This window comes from Nelumbo nucifera, chromosome 1, assembly GCF_055504915.1.
Source record: "Nelumbo nucifera cultivar China Antique chromosome 1, China Antique-T2T, whole genome shotgun sequence".
Taxonomy (NCBI): Eukaryota; Viridiplantae; Streptophyta; class Magnoliopsida; order Proteales; family Nelumbonaceae; genus Nelumbo; species Nelumbo nucifera.
This window is the reverse complement of record NC_142649.1, coordinates 188,474,026-188,494,347: the sequence shown is the minus strand read 5'-3', so window position 1 is coordinate 188,494,347 and position 20,322 is coordinate 188,474,026. Positions and strand designations below refer to the sequence as shown.

The 20,322-nt window shown below is 41.3% G+C and overlaps 2 protein-coding genes across 6 annotated transcripts in view; one reads left to right on the top strand and one right to left on the bottom strand.

The window, feature by feature from the left end:
• LOC104596173 (peroxisomal membrane protein 11C-like) overlaps nt 1-20,322 on the top strand; it is a 34,935-nt gene that overhangs the window by 11,337 nt on the left and 3,276 nt on the right. The gene's annotated exons all lie outside the window — the stretch shown is intronic.
• On the bottom strand, nt 16,356-17,144 carry LOC148804269 (uncharacterized). The gene has a single exon (XM_088900385.1). The coding sequence runs from the start codon at nt 17,142-17,144 to the stop codon at nt 16,356-16,358; it is 789 nt and encodes a 262-aa protein (XP_088756511.1).

Genomic DNA, 20,322 nt, shown 5'->3' with positions numbered 1-20,322 from the left:
CTGTAAGTTGCTTCAGTTATTACTGGGTTATATTTCTGATTTGGGGGGGCTGTTAAAGAGTTCGAAACCCTCTAAATCTGTTCAGCTGTTCGGCTGTTGGTGACTTGATTTAACTCAGAGATTTCTGGGTTGGTTTCTCATCTTGTTGGACTGTCAAGTGGCCGAAACTTGTTTGGACTCAGTGGTACGAGTCTCTACTTCAGTTCAGTTGCTTCTTGGACCTATACGGACTGCTCCTGAAGTGGTTCTTACTAGGTGACAGTGGGGTGTTCACTGCTGCATACATAGTGTTCGTAAAAAGGCCTCTTAAGTACTGTGGACTGTGTTCTTGCTCTCTTTAGGGCACTTATTGTTGGGAACCTAGAATCCCTAACTAGAAAGGTACTCCAATCGGGTACACAGTGTTCGGAGGTCTGCTGGTTATCTCTTGAAGGCTGAACCAGGCCTTCTTCTTCTTGGAAGAGTTGCCACAGAGCTTGGTTCTCACGGCTGTCAGGTTTGAACTGGCCTTGTGAGTTGCTGTGTTTGTTGCCGATTTAACTCAATCTGAGTTCATCAACAATTAGTACACTAGTGGAAGCTGACCAAAACCCTAATTGAAGCTTTTACATGATGGACTCCTCAGATATTGAGAGTAAGGGTGTTGCTGAATATGGACATGCTTTGGGAACCCTAGCTGATTCTTTGTTGACTGTGACCACAGTTAAACTGGATGGAACCAACTATCTGGCATGGTCACAATCTGTGAAAATTTATATTTGTAGTAGAGGAAAGTGGGGGTTTATCTCCGGGAGCAAGAAGGCTCCCCTAGTGGATGATCCCTCTTTTGAGAAATGGATGCAAGAGAATTACGCCGTTATTGGGTGGCTCGTGAATTCAATGCAGCCACAGATTAATCAACGTTATCTGTGGATGAACTCAACTAAGGAAATCTGGGATAGTGTCGTAGAAACCTACTCCCAGAAACTAAATGTAGCCAAAGCCTATAAACTGAGGAGTGATGTGAAGAATTTAAGACATGGGGAGAAATCCCTTGCGGTATACTTCTCAACCTTGAAATCTCTATGGCAAGAAACTGATCTGATAGAGGCTGTGACTTGGGATACTTCCAATGATGCAGAAACCTATAGGAAATTAGTTGAAAGAAACAGGGTTTTTGAGTTCCTAACTGGACTAAACCCTGAATATGACATCACAAAACAAAATATTTTATCCAAGGAAAGTGTTTCATTGTCACAAGCATATGCTTTGGTCAGCAGTGAAGAAAGCAGAAGACAGGTACAGGTTCAAGGGGTTGGCACTAATGATCACCTTGCAAATATGGGGGTTAAACCCAAAGGAGTTGTAGGGGTTCCTAGTGGCTATGGAAAAAAGGAGGTTGTATGTGAATATTGCAAAACGCCAAAGCACACCAAAGACAAGTGCTGGAAATTACATCCCGGTCTTGTTCCTGTTCGATTCCAGAAGAAACATGATGGTAGAAAGACAAGGAGTGCAAATGCAGCCACTGGTACAGATGCTGAAGTTGAGTCTGCCTGTGCACAGTTGGTGGCCATGAAAGTTGAGTATGGAAAGTTTGGGAAGATGATCAGTCATCTCGAAAGTGTAACTTCATCTTCCAACCCTTCAGGAAGTCCTGCCACCTCTGCATTTGCTCACTCAGGTATAAGAGCTTCTGCTAATTATGCAACCTCCTCAGGTAATCTTAAGACCCCTTGGATCATAGACTCAGGTGCTTCTGATCACATGACCAACTTTTCCACTTTGTTTGTTTCATATGATTTGCTTCCTGGTCGTGATAAAATCACCTTAGCTGATGGCTCTCTTGCTTCTATTTCTGTCAAGGGAACTGTCAAGGCTACAGACTCCTTACTCCTATCTTCCATTCTTCATGTACCTAGATTAAATACAAATTTGTTATCTGTAAGTAGCTTAACCAAGTCATTAAATTGTTGTGTAACATTCTTTCCTTCCCACTATGTTTTTCAGGATCTGGAGTCTCGGAAGGTGATTGGGAGTAGCCATGAAGCGAATGGAATATACTTGCTCGACACTCCTGGACAATGCCTTGATCAGCCTAGGAATGCTGCTTTTGGTTCTACCTCTTCAGAGTCTGCCAGTCGAATTATGTTGAGTCATTGTCGTTTGGGTCATTTGCCTTTTTCTGCTTTAAGTCATCTATTCCCTGAATTGTTCAAGGGAATCAGTGTGTTCATTCTTAATTGTGAATCGTGTCAGTTATTAAAGCATTGTAGAAACAATTACCCTTTGAGCAATAAAAGATCTTATTTTCCTTTTAATATTGTGCACTCTGATGTGTGGGGGCCTTACCACTTATCCTCTATGGGGGGCTATAGATACTTCATCCTGTTTATTGATGATTTTTCTCGATTCACTTGGATATTCCTAATGAAATCTCGTGAAGAAGTTCCAAGACTTGTGAGGCAATTTCATGAATTTGTTTTAACCCAGTTTGATACCATGATTAAATATTTCAGATCTGACAATGCAAAAGAATATTTTGAGAAGAACTTATCCTCGTATCTCTCTGACAAGGGGGTTATTCATCAAAGTTCCTGTGTTAGAACCCCTGAACAGAATGAAATTGCTAAAAGAAAAAATAGGCATATTGTTGAAATTGCAAGGAGCCTTTTGTTTGCCTCACATGTTCCTACAAGATTTTGGGGTGATGCTGTTCTCACTGCTACCTACCTCATAAACCGTATTCCATCCAGGGTTTTAGGGTCTAAATCCCCCTTCAGTCTTCTTCATCTAGACAAGGACCTCTTCCCTATTCCTCTTCGTGTGTTTGGCTGCACCTGTTATGTACACATTCCAAGTGCCTAGAGACATAAGTTTGAACCAAAAGCCCACAAGTGTATCTTCCTTGGTTATTCCCCCACACAGAAGGGTTACTGTTGTTTTGATCCAAAGATTGGCACTCGATATGTCTCAATGGATGTTACCTTTGATGAACTTTCTCCTTTTTATGGTTCCTCTCAGGAAGGACATTGTCCACAGGGGGAGAGTTTGTCACAAGTGTTTGCTCTTCCTCTCCCTGTCCCAGTTGAGTCTCTTGATGAGCCTGTGTCCTCTCCAAATGAATCAAGGGAGGATCAATCACTCCATTCTCCTTGTCTTAGTGCTCCTATCTCTTTACCTCCTCGTCCTACCCACAATCCCAAGGTGTATCAAAGGCAAAGATCCAGGAATGAGCAGGTTGTTTCCCTTACAACAAGTGAGCCTCATGCACTTCCAATCACAGATGAGACAATAGGTGCTGTTTCAACCCCTTTGGAACCATCTTTCCCGGATCTTGATGTTCCCATTGCTGTTAGGAAAGGAAAACGGAAGTGCACTGTAAACTGCATTTCCAAACACCTTTCTTATGGTCTGCTTTCTCCTTCATACTTTGCTTATCTCTCTTCAGTTGCTTCTAATCCTATTCCCAGGTCTGTGTCAGAAGTTCTTGAGATTCCAGAATGGAGAGATGCCATGAAATTTGAAATGGATGCCCTACACAAGAATGATACTTGGGAAGTGGTGGATTTGCCTGAAGGGAAGGATTCAATTGGTTGCAAATGGGTCTTTTACCATTAAATACCGAGCTGATGGGACTATTGAGAGGTACAAGGCCAGACTAGTTGCAAAAGGTTACACATAGACGTATGGGATTGATTATCTGGAGACCATTGCACCTGCTGCTAAGATGACACCTGTGAGGGTTCTCTTATCTCTGGCAGCTCACTTTGACTGGCCCCTTTATCAGTTGGATGTAAAGAATGCGTTTCTGAATGGTGACTTACATGAGGAGGTTTATATGTCTCTCCCTCTAGGAATGTATGGAAGTGATATGCAAGGAAAGGTATGCAAAATGAAGAAATCCCTTTATGGACTCAAACAGTCTCTTAGAGCATGGTTTGAGAGATTTAGAGTAGCACTTGTTAAATTCAGCAATGCTTAGATACAGTCTGATCATACCCTTTTTGTGAAGAGAAGTGGATCTTTGGCAGCATATCTCATTGTGTACGTTGATGATATTGTTGTGACTGGTAATGATGCCTCAGGAATTCGTGCTCTTAAGTCTTTCCTTCAAACAAAATTTGAGATTAAGGACTTGGGAGAGTTGAGATACTTCCTTGGCATAGAAGTTGTTAGATCCAAGGATGGGATTCTTATCTCCCAAAGGAAGTATGTCCTTGACTTGCTCTCTGAAACTGGGAAAATGGGTGCTAGACCAATTGCAACTCCTATTGATATGAGTAACAAACTTTCTGCTTCAGATGGAACATTGTTGGAAGACAAAGGGGTCTTTCAAAGACTTCTTGGGAAACTCTTGTACTTGTGCATGACTCGGCCAGATATTGCATATGCTGTCAGTTGTATTAGCTAGTTCATGCATGCTCCCCGAGATACTCATATGGCAGCCACATAACGAATTTTGTGTTATTTGAAAGGCTCTCCAAGAAAAGGAATTCTGTTTACCAAGCATGGTCATCTGAAACTTGAAGTTTATATTGATGCTGACTAGGCTGGAAATATTGATGACAGAAGATCTACTTCAAGGTATTGCAGTCTGGTAGCTGGTAATGTTGTCTCTTGGAGGAGCAAAAAACAATCAGTTGTGGCCCGACCCTCAGTAGAAGCAGAATACAGGGCCATGGCACATGGAGTCTCTGAACTGTTGTGGCTAAGGTCATTGATGGAGGAACTTGGGATTGATCATGACAAGCCAATGATGTTGTATTGTGATAATCAGGCCGCCATCAACATTGCCCACAACCCAGTACAACATGATAGAACTAGGCATATTGAGGTTGATAGACACTTTATTCGAGAAAGAGTCTCTTCGGGTGAAGTGTGTCTTCCCTTCATCACTTCTGAAGGACAATTGGCAGATTTTCTCACTAAGGGCATTCCCAAGGCAAGGCTTCAGCATGACACTGGCAAGCTGGGCATGATTAACATCTATGCTCAGCTTGAGGGGGAGTGTAGAGAAGATGGGCCGAATGGCCCATAGGCTGTTATTCTATGTTATATTTATATTCTTGTCTGTAATGGGCCTTATTCTGGGCCCATCCTCTTCTATACTGTGTTTTTGTAATTTCTTGCCCAACCAAGGGCCTCTCTTGTAATTACTCAAGAATTAACTTAATAAAATTGTATTAGAGTGTTAGAGGGAGAGTTTAGTTTTGAACCTCTCATCTCACAACTCTCCTTGCTGCCAACTCTCTCTCTTCATCTTCACCAACCTTCTCATCTGTTTGCCTTTTTTTGGTTTCATCTAATCTTACACAGTCCCATACTTCGAAGGGCTGTTTTTCAACTATCTTTTAGAAGAAATTGGGAAGCTAGGTGTTAAACTTACTGACACACCTATTGAACAAAATCATAGGATAAGTGTAGATGGTGGAGAGCCCCTTGAAGACAAGGTTATATCTCTTATGCGGTCTGTATTGTCTCTTGGAGAAGTAGGAACAAAATGTTGTTGCTCGCTCCAGTGCTGAAGCCGAATACAAATCTATGGCGAATGGTGTGGCTGAAGTGTTATAGTTGAGATCCCTATTTGAGGAATTGGGCATTGCTTATGAGAAGCCTCTGATGCTGTATTGTAATAATCAAGTAGCTATTAACATAGCCCATAATCCGGTACAACATGATAGAACTAAGCATATTGAAGTGGATTAACACTTTATCAGAGAGAGTTGCTTCCCAAGAAGTGTGTCTTCCATATATTATCTCCAATATGCAGCTTGTTGGTCTCTTCACCAAGGCAGTTACAAAGACCAAGTTGGAGACAGATTTATGCAAGTTGCGAATGACTAATATCTACTCCCAACTTGAGGGGGAGTGTGGAGATGTGGAACAATAATATGATTATTTGTGGTCCCCACTGCTGCATGTTTCTTTGTGTTATTTATGTTGTTGTTAGTGTGTTAGTTGTGTTAGTTGGTTGGTTATTTCAGTTATCTTTTAGCTTAGGTAAGTAGTAGGGGCAGTATTGGAATTTTACCATGTTTTAAACTATTGATATAAATTGCTAAGTGGGGCGGCAACTATTAATATAAATAGTGATGAAATCATTGTTTAAAAAATGCTTTACAAACACACAATGGTTGGATGAGGTTTTACTGAATCCATGATCTGTCATAAAGGATTCAAATTTCTTGTACCACTGCCTTGGAGCTTGTTTGAGTCCATAAAGACTATTCTTTAATCTACATACCATGTGCTCATTGCTTTTAACTTGGAAAGCCTCGGGCTGCTCCATGTAAATCTCCTCTTCTAAGTCTCCATGCAAAAAGGTAGTCTTAACATCAATATGTTCAACTTCTAAATCCATGCTCACTGCCATAGTAAGAACCACGTGGATGGAAGACATTTTAACAATTGGTGAAAAAAATTCTTCAAAGTCAACTCCTTTCTTTGGACTAAGACCCTTCACAACTAGTCTAGCCTTGTATCTTGTCTAAGCATCACTTCCTTCAGCATTAACTCTAAACACCCACCTATTTTTTAGTGCTATCTTGCTCTTCAAGTAGTTTCACTAGATCATAGGTGTGGTTGTCCTACAAGGATTTCAACTCTTCTTGCATTGCTTTCAACCATTCCTCCTTGTGCTTATGTGACACAACCTCCTCAAAACTTTTTGTTTCATCTCCATTAATGATAAGTAGATACTCATTCAGAGAATACATTCTAGAGGATTGCCTCTGTTAGATAGATCTTCTTAATTGTTGTTCTAGTGGAGGATTAGAGGGTGGTTGCGCATCTTGAAATGCGCTATCACTTGAAGTGCTTCCCTATGAGATTTCGGATTCTTTTTAATTTCTCCCTTATTTTCATCATTCACCATGGGAGGAGGACTTGAACCTAACCATAAAGCTTTCTTGCTCAGACCTTGGCTTTTCCACCTCAAAGTCTTCAGTAGTCTGGTCCTTGAAGAACATAACATCTCTACTCCAGATGATCTTCTTGTCTACAAGATCTCACAACCTGTAGCTGAAATCTTCATAACCATATCCCATAAAGATAATTGCTTGGCCTTGCTGTCAAGCTTGGACCTTTCATCCTTAGGAGTATGTAGGGAACATCCTTCCCTCTCCAAGCTCTTTTAGGGACATCACCATTCAATGGAAGGGAGGGCAACAAATTGGTTAAGTCTACCGTGGTCCTCATGGCTTCTCCCTAGAAAGGCTTGGGTAACTTGGAGTGAAAGAGCATACACATGATCCTTTCAACTATGGTGCAATTCATCCTCTCTGCTATTCTGATCTGCTGGGGGTCTTGGGAATAGTCTTCTCAAGTTTGATGCCATACTCTCTCCAGTAGTTATCGAATGGACCTTGGTACTTACCATCATTGTTAGCTCTTACATACTTTAATTTTCTATTAGTTTCTCTTTCTACTTTGGCATGAAAGTGCTTGAATACTATCAGCACTGGATCTTTGGATTTTAGAGCATAGGCCCATACCTTCCTGGATTGATCATCAATAAATGTGACAAAATACAAAGCACCACCTAGTGTTTTAACACTCATAGAACACACATCAGTATGTATAAGGTTGAGAATATTTTGGCTTTTATGTGAAGGAGTTCTTTGAAATGAAATTTTGTGTTGTTTGGCAGCTAATAAATCAAAACAGGTTTTCAGTTGCATACCTTTGACAATGAGCAACACTTCATTCTTTGCAAGGGTCTCAAGTCCCTTCTTACTCATGTGACCGAGCCTCTTGTGCCATAGCTCTATGAGGGATCTTCCACAACATTCACTTCTCCATTTGCAGATTGTGGTTTGTGTCACATAGGGAGTGTTCACCTGGACACTATTAGAGATCCTATGGTGAGCTTCCATTTCGTTTCACCAAAGTAGCTGGAATATCTAGCATCATCAAGGCAACTGATAGAGATAAGGTTGAGGTGGATTTTAGGAACATGTCTGACATTTTTCAGCAACAACTTGCAACCATGGTTATTAGTCTTCAAACAAATGTCACCTACGCTGACAATCTTAGAAACACCATAATTTCCCAATCTGACATAGCCATTGTCTCTACTACTGTAGGAAGAGAAGAAGTCCCGCTGTGAGGTGACATGGAATGAGGCACCTGTCTATTGCCCAGTTGGAGTCATGGCATGCAAGGTTCACAGCTCCATAATTATAGATGATAACAACCTCGCCATCAGTTGTAATAGCCACAACATCCTTTGCTTCCCTTTTGTCTTCACCATTTCCTTTGGATTGCTCCCTCTTGAGCTTTCTGTGTTCTTTCTTGATGTGGCCAGGTTTGCCACAATGGTAGCACTTGACCCTATTTTTGGACTTGGATCTTTCTTGGGGCTTATCTTTGTCGTTGTCATTAGATTTCCTGATTTTGCTCCTGCCTTGTTTTTCAACAACAAGAGCTTCAGATTGAGTGAGGTTCCATTCTTCTTCCTCCTTGTCTCTTCATTGAACATGTGGTCCTTTACCATGTTCATGGTTAGTATAGCATTGGGAGCTGAGTTGCTGAACAAAACCACCAAGGATTCCCAACTATTGTGTAATGAACTCAGAAGTAGCAGTGCTTGAACTTCATCATCAAACACTATCTTCATATTGGACAGCTTGTTCAATACTTCTTGGAACTTGCTCAGCAACATTGCAACCATCTTTGTACTTTTTTTTTGATCAATAACAGAAACTTTTATTAATTAAAAGGATATGGAAAAGATACAACAAGAAGGGGGTAAAATCTCTTACCCCACCCAAAAAACATCACATTACAATACAGCCCAAAAGAAACTAGTTCTTCCCACCCCTTGTTTAGCTAGATAATCTGCAGAAGAATTGGCGCTCCTCTTGGACCACTGAAACTGAATTTGCATGTCTTGAGTGAGCTGGAAATTTTTTTTTTTTCATTCGAGAACTTCCATAAACTAGCCTCTTCCTTCTGCAGCCAGTTAATAGCCAGTTTAGAATCACCCTCCACCAACAGCTTCCTAATATTCAGTTGTTTGGCTCTTTTAATTCCTTCTAATACTACTGAAATTTCAGCTCTCAGAGAATCCCCCCAGCCTATAGGCCCTAAAAACATAGCCATAATTCGACCTTCTTCATCCCTGAACACTCCTCCAATACTTGAAAGGCCTGGGTTCCCTTTGCTGCTACCATCAAAATTCAATTTAGTGAACCCCATAATTGGAGGAGACCAAGTTGGAACAGTAGCATTAAACAGCCGAGCAGACCAGGCAACTTCTTTCCAATTTCTAATGATGTCTCCTGCTGAGATACCTTCAAAAAGCTTTGTAGACTTGACCCAACGAACCACCCTAATGTAGATTAAATCAATGATGGCTTCGTTGTTCCTTTCTTTTTCCTGGAAGGTTCATTGATTTCTTTCCTCCCACACTGACCAACATACAACTGCTCTTATACATCTCCACAAGATCTTACCTCTCTTTTTTAAACCCCTCACTGGAACAGAGTTAAACAAGCTTAGTTCACTTGGGGGAGTGGGCCACTTGCAACAAAAAAGAGAGAAAAGCCAACACCAGATTTCTGAAACAAAAGGACAGGAAACAAATAAGTGATAGCAGCTCTCACCATTCCTCTTACATAAGATACACCAGTGCGGGGATAAACACCATCTTGGCCTTTTCTTTTGAAGTAAGTCACAAGTGTTGCACTTTCCTAGGATAGCTTCCCAGCATAAAGCACCTACTTTGGGAGGAATTGGTCTACCCCAAACTTCCGGAGCCGGGAAGGGAGGATCAAGGACCGAATGGGAATGGGTGAATTCCTTGAAGAAGGAAGAGCATGAAAAAATACCCGAAGGAGTAGGAGCCCAAATCCTACTGTCCAATCTAGAGGGGTCAACAACTACCTCCTCCAAAATCTTAATCAAATTAGAAATGGAATCCAATTCAGAGTCTCTAAGTGGCCTCCGGAAGCCCAGGTTCCAAACAGGGCCAGAAGTAGAATAGGTTAGGAAAGTAGCAACAGGCTCATTTTTAAACCTTGAGAGAGAGAGAACAAAGAAGGAAACTACTCTTTCAAAGGTGAGTTGCCCACCCAGATGTGTTCCCAAAATCTTATAGAATTACCAGAGCAAAGGTCATACTTGATAAAAGGAAGGATGGAAGAATAGTATGAATCGACTTCCAGGGAGAAGCTCTTGTAGCCCTAGGTGAAACACCCGTGTCCCAGCCATTTGCCTCTTGCCCATGAATACTTAGGACTATTTTAGCCCACAGATTATCCTTTTCCTTTGCTAGTCTCCATAACCATTTCCCTAACAAGGCTTCATTCTTCTTCTACAAGTTACCTAAGCCAAAACCACCATCCTTTTTAGCTCTATTTACCAAATCCCACTTGACTCTATGATCCCTTTTCTCCTCCCCAGGTTCCCATAGGAAATCTCTCATGAATTTCTCCAACACCTTACACACTCCGTCAGGAATCTTAAACATAGACAAAAAATATATTGGGAGGTTCGCCATGGTTGCTTTAATCAATGTTATCCTACCGTCCAAAGATAGATAGTTTTTCTTCCATGAAGCTAGCCTTTTTGTGAATTTCTCAATCACTGGATTCCAAAAGTCCCTTATACTAGGATTATCCCCTAAGGGAAGTCCTAGATATTTCAGAGGCCACTGTGCAATCTTGCATCCCAATATTTGGGCCCTTTCTTCCACCTCTTTGGCCCCCATATTAACACCAATCACACAACTCTTATCAAAGTTGACTTTGAGGTTGGTCACATGTTCAAAGACATTAATCACCCGTTTTAAGTTTAGTAGAAATCACTAACTGCATATTTAGTCGAGTTTCTTGTGAAAGGAAAGAGGGGGAAGATGAAGATTTCAGCAGTAGAGAAGAAAGGAGAAGAAGAAAAGAGTAGGAAGTCAACCAGGATTGTAAAATTAACCCTAGCCCCTACCTCTCATTATATTTATACTTAACTTAAAGGATGAGATATTACAAGGATGGCCTTAGTAGGGTGGCTACTAATATAACTGAACAATCACAACTTAAAAAAACATAAACTAATGGGCCTAAAGCCCAACAACTTCCTAACTAAATAAAAACAAACCGGACCAACTCAACACTCCCCCTCAAGTTGGGAGTAAATGACACATTCCCAACTTGCATAGATCATGCTCCAGCTTGTTCTTTGCAACACCTTTTGTGAGAACATCAGCGAGTTGCAGATCATAAGCAATGTATGGAAGACAAACTTCTTTAGAAGTTGCCCTTTCTTTGATAAAATGTCTATCCACTTCAATGTGCTTAGTTCGGTCATGCTGGACTGGGTTATGGGCAATGTTAATTGTTGCCTGGTTATCATAGTATAGCATCATAGGTTCTTCTGCATGTACACCAATTTCTTCTAATAGGGAACGAATCCAGAGAAGTTTTGAAACTCCATGTGCCATGGCCCTGTATTCGGCTTCAGCACTTGATCTTGCCACCACTGTTTGTTTCTTACTCTTCCATGAGACAAGGTTACCCCCAACAAGGGATCCTGCCCTTGTTCAGTAAACAATATGCCTCTGCCCGGGTGTCCCTTCAGATAAGCAAGAATGCTGTCAACTGCCTCCCAATGCTGGACTCGTGGAGCATGCATGTATTGACTTACTACACTTACTGCATAGGAAATGTCTGGTCTTGTCATACACAAGTATAGCAGCCGACCCACAAGTCTCTGATATCTCCCAATGTCCTTTACTAGTTCACCTTCTGATGCATTGATTTTATGGTTCTGATCAATAAGGGTGTTGATTGCCTTTGTTCCAAGCTTCCCTGTCTCTTGTAGAAGATCCAAGACATACTTCCTTTGAGAGATAAAAATTCCATGTTTTGATCTTGCAACTTCAATGCCTAAGAAGTATCTCAGTTCTCCAAGATCCTTAATTTCAAATTCTTTATGTAGGTTCCTTTTCAAACCATCAATCTCACTCGGATCATTCCCGTTGACAATAATATCATTCACATAAACAATTAGGACTGACACCAAAGATCCCCTTCGCTTCACAAACAAGGTGTGATCGGATTGAGTCTGAGTGTAGCCAAAAGCAATCAAGGCCTTTCTGAATCTGTCAAACCCAGCTCTAGGAGATTGTTTCAAGCCATAAAGTGACTTCTTAAGCCTGCATACCTTTCCCTTTTTAGTATCATTGTAAAAGCCAACAGGAAGATCCATATACACTTTTTGCAGATCCCCATTTAGGAAAGCATTCTTCACATCAAGTTGAAACAAGGGCCAAGAGTATGAGGCAGCAAGAGAAAGAAGTATCCGAACAAAGGTCATCTTTGCAACTGGTGCAAAGGTCTCTAAGTAATCAATGCCATAGGTCTGTGTGTACCCTTTTGCAACAAGTCTTTCCTTGTACCTTTCTATACTTCTATCTGCCTTATATTTTACTGTGTAAACCCATCTGCATCCAACCGTCTCCTTGCCTTCTAATAGATCCACAATGTTCCATGTCTAATTCTTAATCAAAGCTGCCATCTCTTCCTGCATAGCCTTTTTCCACTCAGGTTTGGAGAGAGCCTCACTAACACCCTTGGGTATAGACACTGAATCAAGAGGGGAAAGAAAAGCACGGTAGGAAGGAAAAAGTCCACTGTAGGATAAGTACTGTGAAATACAATGAGCAGTACACTTTCTCTTCCCTTTTCTGAGAGTAATAGGGAGATCAAGGTTATCTGTAACAATGTTAGTAGGATCAATGGGAACTGAAACAGTAACGGGACCAAGAGGAATACCTGAATCCATGTCAGCCGAATCTGGAGTCTCCAAGGAATCGATAGGAAGTGATGTGAGTTCTGCTGTAGTGGAATCAACCTCCTTGTGAAGTCTCTGTCGTAAGTAATGCTGAGAAGCAAAACGCAAAGGAGGTGGCAAGGTATGTGGCAAGGTAGGTGACACAAGGTGGTGGTCAAGCACAGGAGTAGACATAGGGACTGGAACTGGGAGAGGAATAGACTATTGACTCACTTCCCCAAAACACTCCCCCTGAGAAGGATTCTTTGGGAAGAAGTACGTGGATTCAAAAAAGGTGACATCCATGGTAATATACTGACTCCCAGAGACTGGATCATAGCAGTAGTACCCTTTCTGATTCTCTGCATATCCAAGGAAGACACACTTCTTTGCCTTGGGATCAAGTTTCGAGCGGTGAGGATCAAGGATATGTGCAAAGCAGACACACCCAAACACCCTGAGAGGAATATGAAACATCTCCCCCTAAGGAAAAAGGAGACTGAATAGGGTGCCGAATCCAAGTATACGAGAAGGCACCCTGTTAATCAGATATACTGTTGTGAGAACTGCATCACCCCAAAACCGAACTGGAACTATAGATGTGATTATCATGCTTTTTGCAATCTTAACAATGTGTTTGTTCTTCCTTTCTACAACACCATTCTACTGTGGACTGTAGGGACAACTGCTCTGATGGACAACACCATATCCTAACAGATATGAGGCAAGGTGTCTTTCAAAATATTCCCTAGCATTATCGGATCTGAACACCTTTATTCTTGTTCAAAACTATGTTAGTACCATCTGATGAAATTTCCTCACCAAGGATGGTACTTCATCGTGTGAACTACTTGTGTGAGCAAAGGAAGTAGAGTGGACTCCACTAGTGCCACCTGTACCTTGCTGTCCGCTTGCGGTTGAACTGGAACTGGGTGTATCTTGCTGGTTCAGAAATAGCCCATACCTCTCAAGTTCGACCCTTACTGCAGCAGCTGCAACAGACTCCAGAGCAGCTGTAGTGAGGGGCTGGAATGTCACCAGTAACTGCCATGTGTGCATTTCCCTTCTTATTTATCAATCTAGTCGGCACAAGATGTGGGTGAAGCTTCCAACAAGTATCTCTTGTGTGTTTAGGCTTCTTATAGTAGTCACAGATCAAATCTCTTTTATCTTCCTTATTGATTTCACTGCCACCCCGATCTCTACTTTGTTTAGGTTTCACAGCACTTACCATGGCAGACTGATCAGGAATAAGGTTTTTCATCATCACATCTCTCCTGCACTCCTCCCCTGACACAAAGGCATATGCCTAGGAGAGAGTAACACTGTCCCTGGAAAGAAGGTGCTGTCATGCAATATCATACTCAAGATTAAGGCCAGCAAGAAATTCAAACACCCTATACTTCTCTAGATGTTTCTGATAGGTAGTTGCATCCTTAGTGGTTTCCCAAGCAAATGTCTCTAAATGGTCAATCTCCTGCCACAGGGTTTTAAGGGCTGAAAAATAGGCTGCAACAGATCTATCTCCCTGCCTTGTAGAAATAATCTGATTTCTCAACTGATAAGCCCTAGCAACATTCTCCCTCTATGAATAGGTTTCTGCAACCCCATCCCATATTTTCTTAGCTGTATTTGCCCATAAAAAGTTTTTACTTATATGGGGCAGCATGGAATTACACAGCCAAGTCATCACTATATAGTTCTCCTGTACCCACCGGGAGCTGTTAGTTTTGGGTTTCACTTCTTCACCAATGGTATACCCTAACTACCCACGAGCACCAATGGCCATCTTTGCAGATTGTGACCATTCTAAGTAATTCGAACCATCCAACTTAACTAGTAATGGTCCCAGCCCGAAAAGGTCTCCAGCACCTCCTCCCACTGGTCCCATTTCACTCCCGAGCTTGTTTTCAACTCCGTGACCATCCATACTTCTCAAAAGGTGCAAAGAAAATTAATGTAATATGCAAGAAGATCAAATGAAACACTTTTGGAACCAACAACATCTTTCTGGTGCCCTAGATGGTCCTCCCACAAAAGATTTCTTTTCTACGGGACAGGAGAAGAGAGAGAAGAGGCAGCCACTCTCTCCAGAAACCTCCAAATCAGGCAGGACTTGAATCGACCTTTACAAAAAACTCCAAGGAACCCTAAAAAATTAGGGCGCCACTTCCTAGGTCAAAATTGAAGAGTCCAACAGAAACAAGACTCTTCCCCTTTCTCCAGTTTTTCTTGATTTTGATGAGAAACCCTAGACCAGCTACAGGGCACATAGATCCACCAAAAAAATCCAAAAACTGGGCTTACCTGAGAGCTTCGATCAACCTCTTAAATCACCATGCAGTCAGCCGATCTAGGGCTGCATGAGAAAACAACTTCAAGGAACCTTCGGCCCCGCTCTAATACCAAGTAGAAATCACTAACTGCAGATTTAGTCGAGTTTCTTGTGAAAGGAAAGAGGGGGAAGATGAAGATTTCAGCAGTAGAGAAGAAAGGAGAAGAAGAAAAGAGTAAGAAGTCAACCAGGATTGTAAAAGTAACCCTAGCCGCCTACCTCTCATTATATTTATACTTAACTTAAAGGATGAGATATTACAAGGATGCCCTTAGTAGGGCGGCTACTAATATAGCTGAAAAGTCACAACTTAAAAAAAACATAAACTAATGGGCCTAAAGCCCAACAACTTCCTAACTAAATAAAAACAAACCGGACCAACTCAACAAGTTTCTAACCCACTTTATCTCCTCCCCTCTACAAAATAGAATCGTGTCATCCGCAAACTGTAAATGAGTGATCTGAATTCCTACCCTCTCAACTTTCCAACCACTTACCAGACCCCTAGAATCTGCCCTCTCCATAATCCTCCCCAAAACTTCATCAATCAGGGTAAAAAGAAAGGGGGATAGGGGGTCCCCTTGCCTAATACCCCCAGTAGCTGGAAAATGGTCCACCACCCTACCATTCACCAAAATGGAATAGTGACAAGTCCTAATGCACCCTTTTATCCACTAACACCACCTTTGCCCAAAACCAAAGGACCCAAGCACTTCCAACAACACATACCAATCAACCAGGTCATAAGCCTTTTCTATATTCAATTTACATACCAACCCTTTCTTCCCATTTCTTTTGAAATCTTGCACACTCTCGTTTGCTATTAGTATTTGATCCACAATTTGCCTATTCTTCACAAATGCACCTTGGTTAGGGGAGACAATTGTGGGGAGAACCTCTCTAATTCTGCGTGAGAGAACCTTGGCAATGATTTTGCATAGGCTATTAACCAAGCTGATGGGTCTGAACTCCTTCGGGTGGCAAGCACCCTCCTTTTTTGGGACTAATGCAATGAAAGTAGAGTTCAGACCAGGGTTAATCACCCCTCTTTCAAAGAATTCTGAGAACACCTTCTGGATGTCATCCTTAATAATCTCCCAGCAGTCTTGATAAAAAGCCATTGTAAAACCATCGGGTCTTGGGACTTTAGCTCTATCCATAGAGAAGATGGCATCCCTTATTTCCTCAACCTCAAACTCTCTTTCCAACCAATCAATCAGCTCGCCAGGGAGCCTAGGCCAATCCAAGCCTTCAATCCTTAATCTCTCATTTAAGGGTCTCTTGAAAATAGATTTAAATGATTCACAAAAGCCCCTTCAATCTCATTTTGTTGGGTTAAAGTTATACCATCAATCTCCAATTTAGAAATGCAATTCTTCTTCCTTCTACCATTAGCTATAGCATGGAAGAATTTTGTGTTCCTGTCTCCCTCCTTCACCCATTTGTGTCTGGATTTTTGCTTCCAACTGATCTCTTCTTTAAAAAGAAGCAACAACATATTCTCAAATCTGAATGGGGAAGGTCCTCTATTTCTAAATTCAGACTTGAAGAGTGAGATTGGCCAATGATCAGAACTTGGAAGGGCCCTTGACACTATGTCTCCCCAATGCTCTTCCCAATCTGCAATGAAAAGGAATCTGTCTAATTTGGAACAAATTGGATCAGCTTGGAGATTTGACCATGTGAATCTGTTATGTTGGAGTTCAAGTTTCTTGAGTTCAAAAACATTTATAAACTCATTGAATTTCCTCATACTGATGGTACTCCTTTGTCGTACCTTACTGCACTCTTCACTAAATCTAATCACATTGAAATCCCCTCCTAGGCACCAAGGTCCATCCCATAATCCTCTAATATCTTCCCATTCTTCCCACTGTTCCTTCCTTTGTCTGTATCCAGTGGGACCATAAGCATTAGTTAAGACCCATTCAAACCCATCTCCCACTTGTTTGAATTTAACAGACACTGATAATCTTCCAACTAATTCTTCAACTCCCTCCACCACTTCATTCTTCCACATAGTGACTAATCCTCCTGATGAGCCCCAAGAAGGGTTCATAGCCCAGTTGAGACCGTTTGCCCTCCACACACTTCTAGCCTAACTCTTGTCAAAAGTCACGAGTTTAGATTCCTGGATTAAAAAAATATCTGGGTTTTCTTTCCTTAGGACCTCCTTTATTAGTGCTCTCTTACTTGCTTTCCCCAATCCTCTCACATTCCAACTCGCAATCTTCATTGTACCGGAAAAAATCCACCCCACCCCTAAACTTTTCCCTTAATCTTCTCCCCTTCCCCTACCCTTCCACTCACTAAATTCCTTGTCCCCTTCTACATCCTTTTTCAGCCTTTCAACCTCACTTAACCTTCTTTTTCTGACTTTCCTTTCCTCTTTCTTATTCTTCAGATGCACTTTCAGCTCATTCAGATTTTTAATCTTGCAGCCTAGCTTTCCTACAAATTCGGCTAAGGAATCCTCTCTTTCAATTCCTTTTTCAACACCTTTATTTTCGTCCTCTCTATGCCTCCCGTACACCCCTTTCTGTTCCATTCCTCCTCTGTCTTCTTTAGACCCACCAACCTCACCCTCATTTGCCTTATCCCTTTCTAATTCCACTCTATTTGTTTTCCCAAGTTCTTCCAAGACTAAATTGCATACCCCCTCCTCCTTCTCATCCTTATTCTGTATCTCCCCACCCCCCACACCTGTCATGAGTAATTGGAAGTGAGGCAGGCCTGGAATCTGGGAGACAACCATCAAGAGCAGAACAAGGATTAGTTCAAAACCCAAAACCACAAGCATGCCTGGGTCTGAAAGAAGAGGTTGTTCAACAACAATCTGGGTTTCACAATTCGGTGGCAGAGTATGCTTATGCTGGTCACACCCTAGGCATGATTCACCCTTGCTGGTACTTCTGGGGCTCTGTCGTTCGTCCCCTCCTGATATATCAAAGTCTGAATTCTGGTGTTCAGTCATTACCATCTCATTTATTCCCAGCCCCCTGTTCATTATCTTGTTTGATTGTTTCCTTCCCAAGGTTCGGTTATCCCCCCCAGCCTCCAAGTAGCATGCAGCATCATTTGTCAGCTCACCATCAGCAGGGATTCTCAGCATGGAGGTAAAGTCTTCCCCCTTCTCAGCGGTGGGTCTTAGCATAGATGAAGCGTCTTCCACATTCTCAGCAAAAATAATGTCTGTGTTGAAGGTGTCTTCCAGCATTTCTATCCCATCCTTAACTTGATTTTCAGCTTCCAAGTCTGTCTCAGCATCGTCCTCTGAAGAGTCACAACTTACCCAACCTGCGTCTTCTTCTTCCAGCTTCACTACAGTACAGTACAAAGGAAGAGTCGCAATTTCTTATTCTGCTTATTTATCTTCCGTTGTCTCAGCATCTCACCAACAAACTAGTATCACAACTTACCCAACCCCCTTCCTTTGTACTTCATGTTTACTAGCTTTCGATTCATGAAAGTATTGTTTGCGAGGTCTTGTGCTCATAGACTCTCTAGCTTCAGCCATAGCTTGTATGCATTGACTTATTGTGCAACATGGTAGAAGACACTTTGGTTTATCCATTGCCTTATTGGTCTAACAACTTTCCTATTCAGCAGTACTCAGTCATCGTTGAACTTGGTCCAGGGTTTGACATTTTTCAGCTTGATGGGCTGAAACATCTGTTTACAGTAGAGAATATCTTCTATTTTTATCTTCTAGACTATGTATTTTGAAGATGTAAGCTTGAACACCATGCAAGAGCTCTCTTCCGTCTCACTAGATACTGACAAAAATCACACAACAATGAACCTAGGCTCTGATACTAGTTTGTTGGGAGTGTGTGATACTGAAAGCAAACAACGAACTAGTGAGATGGGGAAGATAAAAAACCAGAATAAGAATAGAAAACAAGCATACACATGGATTTTTAATGTGGAAAACCCTTCTGAAACTTGAAGGGAAAAACCATGGCAGTAGTCTAGGTAAACTTCCACTATTTGTCATTGTGGGATTACAACTTCTCTAGTCTCTGCCAAAGGATAATGTGGCACGAAGATGAATTCTTCTTGTTCTTTGTTATAGAGGGTGACCTTGGTGTTCACTCACTACACTGATTACAAGCAGCTGCTGATAAAAGCTCACTTCACGCTCTCCTTTCTAAATGAACAGGGTACATAAATAAAGAGGTAACGATGGTGGTATATCTTCCAATGGTTCAATCACTGAAGATATTCAGTGTACCAGAAAACAATTTAGTCACCCCATTGTAGAGTCATGAAGCCCTTGGAAAACCAAAGGTCACAGGCCTGTGGAATGCCAAGAGGTGTGAGGTCATGGATCACCATTAGTGAGGTCCTAACCTTTGGTATTTTTTTGCATAAAGTGGATGCTCCCAGATAGTCAGACTCACCCAACATGTTACCTTTACACCAAGTAGTTTCCCAAGGGATTTATCAGTAAATAAAAGGGATTAATGGTTTTACCCACAGGAAACAACAGTAGAATATAAGATGGATGGATGGAAAAGTTTAGTTGCAATAGATCATAAAAGAACCAAAAATAAGAAGGCACAGAAAAAAAGATGAAAAATAATTATAGAGAAGAAGCTATTCTATCTTACATTTGGCCCTCTTCTTCTGGGTGGTGGGGGAAGGGGGAAGGGGGAAGGGGATTGGGCATATGAAAGAAAATATATACTATGTTGCTGCTGTCCATAGGCTGAATATGACATGTAGATCTAACAATATTTCTCTGACCACAAATAAGGTAGTAAGAAAATAATCGTCTTTTCGACCTATGACTAGGATATACATGTTGGCATAATTTGCTGAAGTATTTTACTTACTAATTACTATTGCATATCTATGACTAGGATATACATGTTGGCATAATTTGCTGAAGTATTTTACTTACTAATTACTATTGCATATTTGTTTTTTTATGCTGTTCTTCGAGGAAATGCTTTTTATTTTCAATTTCATAATTGAAGTTTTTCATTTTTGAATTATCATGATTATTAACAAATTCAGAAAAATCATCTTTTGTTAGAGAATTACTGATGTAGGATGGTAGGGGAATTTTAAAATATAGGTGGCCTGACACCAAATTGTTGTTGGGCTGCTATGACCTAGAACTGGTAAATTAAAGAATAATTCTTTGTAGGGATAAGGAACATATCTGAGGTGGTGGCTATGGATTCAATTTAGGTTTAGGGTTGGTTTTAGGCCTAATGAAATGAGGCGAT

What these genes read in the sequence shown, in the direction of transcription:
- LOC148804269 (XM_088900385.1), bottom strand. Translation starts at nt 17,144, where the DNA reads ATGAACCCTTCTTGGGGCTCATCAGGAGGATTAGTCACTATGTGGAAG.